General features: G+C 38.7%; 1 protein-coding gene across 1 annotated transcript in view; it reads left to right on the forward strand.

Annotated features, from left to right (window-relative positions):
- The first annotated feature begins 3,817 nt into the window (after positions 1 to 3,817).
- Positions 3,818 to 12,935, forward strand: part of SPAG16 (sperm associated antigen 16) — a 360,532-nt gene continuing 351,414 nt past the window's right edge. Inside the window, exons 1-4 of the mRNA XM_014257754.2 lie at positions 3,818 to 3,863; positions 6,584 to 6,630; positions 7,059 to 7,157; positions 11,801 to 11,928. Of these exons, the coding sequence (XP_014113229.2) occupies positions 3,818 to 3,863; positions 6,584 to 6,630; positions 7,059 to 7,157; positions 11,801 to 11,928 (320 nt within the window). The remainder of the gene's footprint in view (positions 3,864 to 6,583; positions 6,631 to 7,058; positions 7,158 to 11,800; positions 11,929 to 12,935) is intronic.

The following is a 12,935-nucleotide window of genomic DNA, read 5'->3' on the forward strand; positions in this document are numbered from 1 at the left end:
TCCTTAAATCTCCTTCCTTTATCAAATGTTTGGCATACAACATAACAGCAGGAAAAAAAAAGTCATTTTTTTCAAAAGTTGGGAAGGTGATTGTGCTTTCACAGCACGGCAAATGTGCTGATGCTTCTCAAGAACAGACATTTCATTGGATACAACATTTGTGTCCTTTGGAAACCTGTGTGCATGTCCCTTCCTTCCCTGTAGAAACATTTATGGGAACTCTGTAAAATAAACACATGCAAAACACAGGGATATATAATTTCCCACTCCCTCTTACCCACGTGCAATGCTCTGTGCCTCTAAAGCCTGCAGCTGACAAACTTTCCTCCTAAGCTTTTTGCCATTTCAGAGCCTGTGTTAGAAGTATCCTTGATGTGATTCTTGGGATAACTCTTAGCCAAATTCTGCATGTTACTCTGTTGTTGTACAAGCAGCTGCCAGATGGCAATACAGAGAAAATACATTTAACGTCAGTCACCTCACTGGAAGCCAGATGGCACAGCAGAAGTTGGAACAAGATGTTTGCCAACTCGTTCTGGCTTCCAGCTGTGGTCCCGTGCTCCACCATGACCGTGTGGACAATGGCCTCTTGACTGTCATCGTGATACTGCTGTTAGAGAGCTCCTGGCCATGCTTTGTGCTCATTCAGAAAGCTGAATTGCTGACATTGCCTCGTCCTTCCTCCCCAAAAGCTGTGCTGAAGAACAATTAGAAATGGGTGTATGAAAGTCAGTGGGGCAGATTATTCTTTGTTGGCTGCTTGTCTGCTGTGATGAAGTGCACATATTGAATATTTTGGATGTGTTCCTGTAGGGGAGGGAAAGTCACTGAAGGTAGCTCATGTGGTTGTTCTGGTTTTTTAACTCAACTTGTCAAAATCGTAGTCAGTTTGATTTTTGAACTCAGCAGGAGGGGATATTATGCTCTGAATGCGAGGAGAATCTCTCAGTCTTTCAGGTGGTGGTATAAAGGGAAGAAATGGCCCTTAGGGACTGGGAGCACAGGCAACGCTTCTGGAGCATTCCAGTTTGTGCAGTTTTCATAGGTGATCTCTTTTAAATCCTCTACCTTGTCTGGCCCACCTATCTGCCTGATAGATTTGGAGAAGGTACACACCTCAGTCTTTGCTCTGTGAGAAAAGCAAACAGCCTGCCTAATGAAATGCTCAAGCTACAGCAGATGCTGCTCCCATGTCTTTCTCATGAGGAGTTACGGGGATACAGTAACAGTGCTGGTTGTTGCCATTTGGGAGATGATAATCATTTATAACCCAGACTGTTATGAGGCTATAAACCAGGGTGAATTGGGTGCTTGGAATTCAGCTTAGCAATAATCAAATACAAAGTATTTATGGCAGGTGGCTGTGAACGAGGTAGGGAGAAACTAGTTGGCTTGTTATGCCTTTTGAAGGAAAATGCCAGTATGATGAGGCCATTTATATAGTCACAGTGGGATGACATAAAGAGTTTAGAAGCTGCCAAGCAAACAGTTTCCAAACAAAGCTTTAAATCTTTGGGAAATAACAAGCTTTGACCAACCAACTTTTATTTAAAAGTAATCAAATAAACTCTATGGGTCCTTTACAATACTGGCAAATGTCCATGTATGATAGAATTGGCTATTTTTTCGCTTCAAATTTTTTTCATAGAAAGTGCACTGACTATTTCTGACTTCTGAAAATTGGAGCCATAGGATGTACTGAACTAGCTGGTGTCTGAATGGAGAATATAACTTTTGAAAAAGAACCCTATGGTTCTTAAAATCCTTCTGGATACTTGAAAGTCAGATGGATTTGCTAAAAAATTTACTCTTTGCTTTTAGTTATGGCTTATTTTTAGCTAATTCTCTGCATTATTGGGTATAACCTAGATCTACTCTCTTCATATGGTTCTATCTCAGCATAGCCTTTCTAACCAAATCCATTACCCATTGACACTAATATTTAGCAATTCCTTAAATAAACCAAGAAGACTGAGATCCTTTTGTCCTAGATAACTAGTAATTCTTTTCTAATCATAATCTTCCCCAAAGCAGCTTCCTGAGCCCTTTTTAAACATCCATCACTCTTCTTCAGTTGTGGATGCTATACATTTCCATGTTCAAGTGAGACAGAGAAGTCCTGTGAATAATTTGTAGGGACAAGCTAGGCCTGCAGTGAGAGAGAACTCAGAAAAGGGTATTGCTTAGCATTTTGTTTGTTCAACTCTTTGTGTAAAGGCTAACAGCAAACATTCCTGAGAGAATTGAGTGGCATTAACTTAGATTAATCAGCTGTGCTTGCCTGTATGACAAAGTTACACTTTGTGGTGGATTTGGAAACTTCCCTAAGAGAATGATGCCTTCAGCTGTAGCCATCCCAACTTTTGTAGTGTTATCACCTTGTGAATCTGCATTTTAGGAGTACTGACTGGTGTACATTGTGTTTCATAATGCCACTTCTGCTTATTCTTCTTTTGAGATGCTCTGCTGGAGTTCAGGATGCCTCTGGTGGGTTCAGTATGATGAAAGAGCATTGTTCTGGTAACATCAGTTTAATCTGAAGGGGAGAAAACCCCAACCATCAAAGATAAAGAAAGGTATGTCAGCATTTTCCCCTCTACCTCTTCAAACCAGCTGAGTTCAAGCTCTGACATGCATTAAACTCAACAACAGTGTTGGAGAGAATTTGAGGGAATACAAGTTTTTGTCATCTTTGCAGTGTTGTGATAATCTTGTGCCAAAGCACTGTTCTTTTATTACAATTTGGAGACTTTGACAGAGCCAAAGTACTTGTCATTTCTCAAGAATGTGTCTGCCATGGGAGAGGAATGGCAATCCTTTGTGACAATCCCTGCACAGTGTCAAAACAATAGTTTCAAAGGCAGCAGGTCCTCTTGCAGAATTGTATCTTGTCAGGCTAAATTCTTAACTGAATTATATAATTCAGTTTTTTCCACTTACTATCTTCTCTAATCTTCAGGCTATATTTATTTTGTTTGTTTGTTTGCTTGTCTTTTTTGTTTTGTTTGTTTTTGTTTTTGGGTTTTTTGTTAACCCTGCATGCAAAACTGGCGCCTCTCCTTTCAACCTAACCATTAGCAATTTTTTGGTTACTTTTTTTCCCCCCCAGATACTTTGGGCACTTATTTCTGTTACTTTGTGTTAATTCAAGCACTGATTCTGAGTTCCTGTTGCATATAAAACCCCTTAACTCAATGGAAATCTAGGACTGGTACCTCTAAGCTTACCTTAAAATAAGAAAAAGCAGCAGAATTTTTTTTCTGTCCAATCCTGCAACTTTATTTGAAACTCCTAGGAGCCATGACGTGTGTTCTCCACAAATATATGTTGTTCTCCACAAATACAGGTTGCTCTCCCAAATTTTTTTTCCTGGGAAAACTACTTTCAAAAGTGAATATAGATCACAGGAGAGTTTAGGTTCTGAAGGGACTTAAGTAATCAGTCCCACAGGACTTAGCTCAGCTTCCAGCTATAAAAATATTCTATCTGCAGAAGAAATTAGTCCTTTCTTATGAGTTTGAAGCGTTTTTTCCCCTCATTTCCTGCTGTTTTTTCCACTTCAGGAAGGGCTGTGCATATTTAGCGGAGGGCCCGCAGGTGCCCGCCCTGAGGGGACGCCCTGGAACCCTCGGGGGACTCACCGCCCTTACACCCCTTTCCTAAATGGGCCAGGAGCTTCGCCTGGACATACGCTGAATTACGTTAAACTGAACTGAATTAAACTAAATTCATTTAAATCAAATTAAACCCGGGTCCCTTCCCGCCGTGGTGCGGGTGCCTCTCCTCGCGAGAGGTCGCCCCCGGCAACGCCGCGGCCATGGCGGAGGAGGCGGCGGTCTCTGAGGCGGCGTTCAGGCTGCAGAGTATCCTTCTTCCTCCCCAGTCTTTCCCCCTCCATCCTCCTCCTCCTGCTCCTCTCGGGGTGCCGGTTCCCCGCCTCAGGGACCCATCTCCTCAGCGCTCCTCCCGCCTCAGCCGTGGCGGGCCCGGCACCTGCTGGAGTGGGGGGCGGGTGGGGTGAGGGCAGCGTTGAGACTTGGGGGGAAAGTCAAAATCCTCCCGGTTTGTTGGTTCTTTTAGTGCGTTCTTGTTACTGGAGAGTGAAAAGCGGCTGAAGCCTGTCTAGGGAAGGGAACTGGTGAAGGGGCTGGAGCCCCAAGAGAGGCTGAGTGAGCTGGGAAAGGGGCTCAGCCTGGAGCAAAGGAGGCTCAGGGGGCCCTGAGCAGGAGGGGACAACCAGGGGGGTTCCGGCTCTGCTCACAGGGAACAAGGGATGGGACAAGAGGAGATGGCCTCAATCCATGCCAGGGGACGTTTAGATACCAGGAAAAAATTCTTCCTTTAACGGGTGGTGAGGCATTGAAATGGGCTGCCCAGGGAAGAGGTGGCCACACCATCCCTGAAGTGTTAAAAAGCCCTGTGTGGCTATGGCACTCGAGGACGCGGTTCAGCGGTGAACATGGACGTGGTGCTGTGTTAACAGTTTGGTCTTAGAGTTCTTTTTCAACTTAAGCAGTTCTATGAATGCGTGGGGTTTTGGCCCTGCAGTGGGGTCTTGCTCACTGTAAGGTGGTGTTTGGTGTCCTGGCTGAAGGTCGGGGTTCCTGAATGCCCCTTGGAAAAGTGGGGGAATTGAATCCTCCAGTGCTGGTGGGGAAGCCCGTGCAGGAATTAAAACCCTGGCATGAAGGGTTCCTGTTGCCTCTCCTGTGTTAGCTCTTGAGCAGTAAATGCAAAATACCTATGGAGGAGGGACAAGTTTTGTTATAAAGACTCCCCGTCCCAATGTACTGCTGGAAAAGGTGCTCCTTTAATTTCCCACTGCAGAATAGCTGCTGGGATATTCATGGTTTGAGTAGGAGGGTTGTGATACATAACCTAGACATAACTTTGCTGTGGCTTTTAGAGTAAAAACACCCCACCCAATTCTTTCCACATTTTAGTTGTAGCAGATTATGTTGGATGTTTATAGCTTTTAATTTTGTAAATTTTGGTCACATGACTCAAATTCTGCTTTTCTCACTAGGCCAGATGAGCCTGTTCTCTTTTCTAGCTGTGAGCTGCAAATCAAGAAGCTCTAATGCTTTTAGAAGCTAAACATGATACTTTAGTGTCGTAGACCCTACCATACCTTAGTTTTTCCTGCCTTGCTAGAATTAAGTTGTAAGCCAATATAAAGCAAATTTTAAAAAGTGGAAGAGTGTCCTTTTGGAGCTCATGCCTCAATTTCTACCTTAGTGAGTCTTCACAGCTGTTTTCAGCATGATGTGCTTAAAAAAGCACTTCCTCAGCAGATTTAAAACTATGAAGAAATATAGTAGTTTTTTAAATTAATTTCTCTGTTTTTACTGTGCACCTAGCTATGATTTTTGGAAGGGAAAAAAAAAAAAAAAAAAGGAGGAAAACCCCAGGATTTTTAAAGTAATATTTTAGTCTGCCAAGCTGTTTGCAATGACACATTAGTTTAGACCATGGTGGATCATAAGGACAGTCAGGTCAATAGAAAATTGAGGAAAAATATCCCCAGTTTTCAGAAGTTTATTACTTATCAGGGTGTTATGGTGTTCAGCTGTTAGCCTTCCAGATGGATACAATTTATCTGAATTTTTCTGGTGCTGTAATGCTGTCTTGAATGTAGATGACACTTTTATCTATGTTTTATACTTTAACATAGATACTGTTACTGTGAAAACTGCCAAAAGGCCTATTTTCAGGAGAATCATTCAGATTTGGGCAACTTGGTACAAAGCTGGAAGATCATGTTTTGGTTTTTTTTCTTTTTCTTTGTGTGTGCAGTACTGAATTGCCAGCTTTTTTTTTTTTTTTCTTTGGAAGTTAATTCCTGGTTTATTTACATGGGTCACTTGTAGGCTAACTGATTTCCTAGGGAAACTGTCAACAGCATCTGCTAAAAACATTTCATTATTCTTTCATGGGCTATGAGGCTAGTGGATGAAAAGATGTTTATTTGGCTTTTATTTTAGAGTATTCGTAGTTATATTTAATCAAAAGTTTGACTCTAAAGCATTTCAAGGAACTGTAGATAATTTCCAAATGAATTTTTGAGGTTTGAAAGTTCTTTATCTTTTTATTGTAACTGTATTGTTATTATTAAGGCATTTGCATCAGCTCTTTTAAGTGGCACTGTGATGTCCAGGGTTTAACCTCAGGTGTTCCTCACACATTGAATTTGCTAAAAACTAGTATTTCCTGAGAGCATGAAGCTAGTTCTGCTTAGAAGGCTGTGGAAATCCTGGTGCAAAAACACCCCTCTCAAAACTGAGAGCACAACTGAGCTGTTGTTTTGTTGTTAAATAGTGCTTGGCTTCTGAGATTGCCTGATGTGTCAATTTTTAATGGTGTTTAAACCTGCTGTAAAAACTTAAATTCTCTTTCTGTACATGGAACTGGGCTTACTCATCTTGAGGCTGAAGGCAACCTTGAAAGTTTAAAGTCTTGTGTAGAAAAGAGCAAGGATGGAGGTGGTGATAGCAGATTTATAGATGGTTATTTTATGATATTTTTCTTCTAAGTTGGGACTCCTCACATGCCCCAGCTGTTTCAGACTTAACTAAACCTGCAGAAATTACCATAACAGAAGACTTTGAAGATGATGAGCAGCAAGAAGAGGTAACTTATTAAATTGATAATCTTCCAATATATTTTGGTAGGGTATTCGTGTTTCATTCTTTTTACTTCATCAGTCACATAGACATCCTGGGAGAAATGACACTAATCTCCTTATATAAAGTGATGATAGAGGGCATACCTATTTTTCAAGAGAAGATTCAGTGTTAGTTGAATTGTTGCGTATCACCTTTATTTGAACAATAAAAACTTTTTTAAAAGTGTCAGAATTTCTATTTATATAAAGCATCTATTTAGATATTTCAGCTTATTTATAAAAAAAATTTCAGTAATAGGATTTCTATTTGAATATTGTATTTTAACAAGGAGGGGATTATTTTCAGCAGTTGTAATGGCAGTGGGAGCAGCTGTATTGTGAAAGAAAGATATATAAAATTCACTGATACCAAACTTCACATAATTTCATTTAGGTTTCAACAGATGATGAGTTCAGTCTTCAGGAAGATGATGAGGATCTGTCCAAAGCTTTGCAGACTATTCAAGAGCAGACTGAAGATGCCCAAATTTTAGTAAGAGATTCCTAAACATTCTTAGTCTCTCTAATTCAGTTGGCATTAGTGGATTGAAATTTACACACAATAATTTATACTAATTATGAAATATTTGTGTGGGAGAGATTGTCTCTTACGTACAAGCTTATAGGAGTAAACGTATGCCATAGTGGAAAAGACAACTTATGTTTCCTGGGTTTCATCTTCCTTTAATTTGTGTTCATTTTGTGTTCTGTAAACAAGCTGATATTTCAAATACATGTAGCAAACCTTTAGCTAGACTATTTAAAATATATTAATATTGTTGTAATGTGTCAGGATTTTAGAATTTGTTCTTTATCTGAGCAGATTAAATGAGAATGTGATCCCTGGCACAGGAGAGAAACTGCATCTGCTTAACACCCACAAAAGGTTGCACTTGAATACTTTGCTAGTAGCACTTGAATCTTTGCTAGAGATTGTTCATATATTGAAAGTAAAGAATTGACTGTTATAGTATATTGAATCAAAATATTAATGAAATTATCAATCATTCCACACCATTAGTTTTAACATTCCTTACATTTACAGTTTGATTTCAAAGCAGTTGTGTAATAATTCAGAGTTAGACAACTGGATTGTTGTATTGCCTTTTTCACAATAGGATTTACCTGAATTTACTTGTTTTTAACAATCTAATGGAAAAATGATTTTCCATGTTGTGTTTCCAATATCACCACTATCTTGTAGCCTCATCAGAAGGCTACAGCCGTAGTCTTTGTTTTGCAGAAGTAAATGATTAATAGTGAAAAGATGAAATTAAGTGAATGATACTTAAAATGGAGGGAAAATGTGTGTTTTCCTCTGCACTTGTGCTTATCAACAGATCAGTTTTGTACTTTAGATCAAACTCTGGCTGGAAACTGAAAATAACAGAGTTTTATCTGTATTAAACCTGATGCCTGAAAATGAAGGGAATATGCCTGAAAATGAAGGGAAGGATTGCAGCCGTGCTCGAGATGGCAAATGCTTAATGCTAAGGAGGTAGTGGAAATTCTTCATGTTCCTTAGGGATAGCTGAGGTTATGGTTGTTTTACTGTTTGAGTTGAAGTTAAAATAGAAAGTGAAAAAAAGGATAGTATTTTTAACCTATTGATCTTTTGACAGTGCTGTATTTAAATAATCTTTTACCTCTTCATTGATTTGTTGATCCTGGAGTGGTAGAAAACAGTATGCTAGGGTCTATCCCAGTTAATCAAACCCAAGAAACTGCTACCTTTCCTTAAAACCAGCAGATATTTTGTGCTCAAACTCAAATTCTCTTTGATTTTAAGCTTATGCTAAGAGTTGTCTGTCTTCTTCCTGCTTGATTTGTTACTTGGAGGCTTCATTTTTTCCATAATTTTTGAAACTGAAGTAATGTTTTCAGCCTTTGGACAGAAAGATATGAATAGAGAAATGTTCTAATACACTTGCTAGTTCCCTGACAGCTTTCATAATGATTTACAGTATATTTTGTGAGGCTCACTGACTCGTCTGTTTGATATTAACTCCCTGGAAAAGCCAAGTGCTTCTGGTAACCCAGGTCAGAAGCACTGTTTCCTGTGAATTAATATGGAATCAACATCCAAACTCTGAGCTAGGAAGCAAAGTAGAAGGCTGTCTTCTTCACAGGATAAATAATTGGCCTATTTTTGGCTAAAATAAATTAACTTATGTAATAACCATAACCTGGATGATAGTTTTAAGTGATTGTGTGTATTTGCTACTTAACTTGCTGTTTACTTGTGTATGTAACCCCATATTAAAGTGCAATGATACGTGCACAGATCAGTGATCATCCAGAAATATTAAAAATTTGGTATTTTCCAATTGCAGATACTAAAACTATCCAGAGTTTCTAAACTGAGTAACATCATTTGCCCTTAAGCACATCCCTACTTCTTTTTTTCTGGTTTTCCTTTTTATTTTTTTTTGTTTGAGATATTTTTAAGTAACATAAATTATTTTTCAACACAAGCAAAAAATATTCTACATATAAAAGAAAATATTCAGCTGATAGGGACTGTAGAAAAAGGATGCAAAACTTCTGGAAAGTTCCACAGAAATGAAAGCTGGCTGAAAAACTTTCTTCATTAGTTAGCTGTTGGACTTTCCTTCCAGGGTTTTTGTCCTCTTAATATCTTTTGTCCTCTTAATATCTTCCTCTTTAATATCTGTCTCTTATTATCTTCAGATAATGAGAAGTTACATTGACATTCACTAATGTTGCAGTTTATGTATGCTTGATTTTCAGTTTGTTTGAACATGTTAAAATCCTTGAATTCCCTTTTTATATTCTTCTTAAATTTAGTAAGTTTTTCAAGAACATCTTACCTTGTTTTCCTTTGAAGTTATTAATTTATTAGGTGTTATTATTTCTTCAGTGAAGAGAAATTCTTGCAGGACAGAAATCCTTAGAAGTGCTGTGGAAGTTCCTAAAATTAAGCTCTTAGAAATTAATTTATTTTACTGGCCATATTTACAATCTTTACACCCACAATTTTTAAAAACATTTTAATTAACACAAAGAAAAAAAGCAAATAACTAATTTATTTTGACCCCATGGTCAGACTGTTAATAAGATGGTTTTATCCATACAACTGCTATAGAATATAGCAGATATTTTGCTGTTTGCATCATGTTAATTGATTGTATTTTCCTCATTTACAAACAAGCAAGTAAATGCCACAAAATTCTTGTTGTGCTATTCTCTTGGTAAGTCAGCCATGGTTACAATGAAACTGAAGCAAGTGGTTGGCCTAATGTCACTCCCAAAATCTGGGAATGAGCTTCAGTTCTGGTTTCCTGAGGCCCCGTTGCAATTCTGTGCCTGTTAGACTGAATTCATTTCTCCCTGTGTTGTTCCCTGCTTGAGCTTTGGTTCCTCAAATGATGCTCAGCTCTGGTGTGTCGCTAATAAATTCTCTTCTGCACGGATGAAATGAATTCCTATCGAATTTCCATTTATTAAAGGAATCAAGCTGTGTCACTTCTTCCAAAGCCTGGCTTTACAGATGTGTTTGGAAAACTACGAGCAGCAATATTAGATATTTACCTCACTTGGAGTAAAGAAAGAAGCAAGCCAAGGGATGCAGTTGCATGTCTGCCCATGTACTCTTTGGTTCTTGTATTACCACAGATAGAAAATAGACCTGCCTGATGTACTGGAGCTCTAGTAATGAAAATATGCTAAATATTACATTGCACTTGGCATATTGTATTAGTCACAAGGCAGTGTTACATGGCCTTCATCAGATATGTACAATCCTTTCTGGTTATATTAGGTAAGTTGGTTGGATTGAAGACAACATTTTCTGTGCTGTACAAAATGGCCAAGAGGTTTTTCCAGTGTTTTTATTTTATCAAGAGAAATGCTTTTATCTCCAGGTAATTTATGTACTCATGGTGAGAGAGCTGCCACTAAGAGCATGAATAAGCCATAAATGAATGGAGTTACCAGAAATCCCTGGCCTTACAGATTCTTTTATAAATGGGTGGAGGAAATGATTTGCAGTCACAGCCTTTAGCATAGCTTGATAAATCTCTCTGTGGGTTTTTTTTTTCCAGTTTTGTGGTATTTTTTATAATCTCTCACCAAGATGCATGTGCAGTGCAGTAGCTTGTCATGCATTGTTGAGCAGGTCCATCGTGGCACTGTGCCCACGTGGAGTTCCCACAAGCCAGGACCCTCATATTTAGGTATGTCAAGTCACTGCAATTCATTTGATATCTGATTGAAATAAGGCCACCCCTTTGGCTGCCAAGTTGTGGCAGTCTCTCTCATCTCATTGTCTTTAAATGCTTTTTGTAGGGGAGTAGTCTTAGACTGGGTCATATTTTTCTTTTTTCCCATAGCTCCTTGCATGTTGAATTCTCCCTGGGAGATCTGCAGCTGTGTGCTGAGTGGGCTGAATGGGGTTGGGTGAAGGGAAGAGATTTGCATTGCATCAGAAAGCTGTGAAAGGGATTTTTTCCCTTTTTCTCTGAAGTAGACTGCTCTGTTCTGTGTTGATTCTGCCTTTGGCAATGTGCTTGCCTTGCCCCATGAGCTGACCTTCTCTGCAGAGCTGTGTGTCTGGGTGGCGCTGGGGGAGCTGCACGTGAAGCCCTGCTGCACCATCTGCCTTCTGCTAACACTTGTAGCACTGCTGTCTGGCAGCTTCCTCCAGGGCTCCTTGAGAGGCAAGGAACACTTGATCTTTGTGAGAATTATTCCCAAGGGATCAGGTGATGGAATTGAGGTTCTGTCTTTCCCTCCATTGCATGCACCGTTACAAAAAGCATACAAGCCATTCTACTGGCACCTTGGACTGCTACATCCTGCATTAGATAAGGACTGATTTTTACTCTTGTCAGTGACAAAAGATCATCCATCAGTTTTAATACTATCAAGGCTCTAGCAGGTGATGTCAGGTTTGGAATACCTGCTTAAATAAAGGGGGGGTTTGAGTTATTTTTTATAACCTTTCACAAACCTTGCTATTAGAAGGATCGCTGATTACACTTCTGATCTGTAAAGACAAGGGGAACATTCAGATGTACTCCAGTAGATCTGTGACTTTAGATGACTTCAGAAATAGAAAGTATGATCATGACATTTCTCTTGTAAGTTTTAACAGTTATCAAAATTTAATTTCAGGCTTTACAGTCGGTTCTGACTCCTGAGAAATCAATATCAGAAATACCTCAAGCAATGGATGACTTCTTCTGCAATTTCCTGGTCAGATTGGGAATGTCTAGAACCCTTGACTGCTTCCAGACTGAATGGTAAAATAATTTAAGTAACCATGTTGCTTTGGGAATTAGATGGTCAAGATTCAAATTTTTGTGGTATTTCAGGATATTTTTTCAGAAAACTCACCTGGGTACAAGTCATTCTTAAATATGTAGTGCTTTAACAAATAAATGTATACCTGGTGAGAACGAGGAACCCTTGTTTGGGTAGAATAATCAGAATATTTATTAATCGGTAATTTTTTGGTACAGCAGTTAACAAATATGATTTTTTTATTTTTAAGGTTTAATTTATACAGTAATCAGAAGAATATTAAACTCTTGAGCTGTTGCTATCTTCTTTGTAGGTTGCAGGGATTTTGTCCATAGTTTATGCACAAGTTTAAAGGTGCAACTTTGTTTAGATACACCACTCTCTTCATACATCCTGCAGGATGTATACTTCTTTTTACTGTTGCTTAAAAATCATGTGTTAGGAGTGCTGTAAAGCTTTGGAGGAGAGCTGAATTACTTTGGAGCAAAAGATGATATTGTCATAAAGTTCTGTTGAAATACATGAAGCTGCAGACTTGCTTTGAATCAGCAGGTTATGTTGGAGAAATCCTGAAAAGTGGAAATACCTCTCTGATTAACCTTGTTCTCAGTTTCAAACATGAGAAGTTCAGAGGGTTTCTTTTAGTAAAGTCCCTTCAAATTGTGTAATTTGAAAATTAGAAAAAGTCAGAAACATCTTATTTTTTCATACAAAAGCATTGAAGCTTTTAAATTTTCTTAGAAATATTCTCAGGTGTGGAACCTGTGCTGTCATTTGCAAGGCTCTGGTCTTATCAATCAAGTGTTGCCTTTGGAATTAATAATGATCTGCTTTTTGATAGCATAACAATGGACTTAAATGATTCCTTGGAGAAAGATCACTATACTTCTGTATTCTTTCTCAACAAAAGAACTGATATGAATATAATTAAGTTTGAAGTGTACTGGTTCTCATGCTAAAAGATAATTAATGCTAGACAGATACAAACAGTGACCTTGTTATGAAG

This window comes from Pseudopodoces humilis, chromosome 8 (assembly GCF_049639895.1).
Source record: "Pseudopodoces humilis isolate 2021_Gansu_Grassland_sample_001 chromosome 8, ASM4963989v1, whole genome shotgun sequence".
In the NCBI taxonomy this organism is placed as follows: Eukaryota; Metazoa; Chordata; class Aves; order Passeriformes; family Paridae; genus Pseudopodoces; species Pseudopodoces humilis.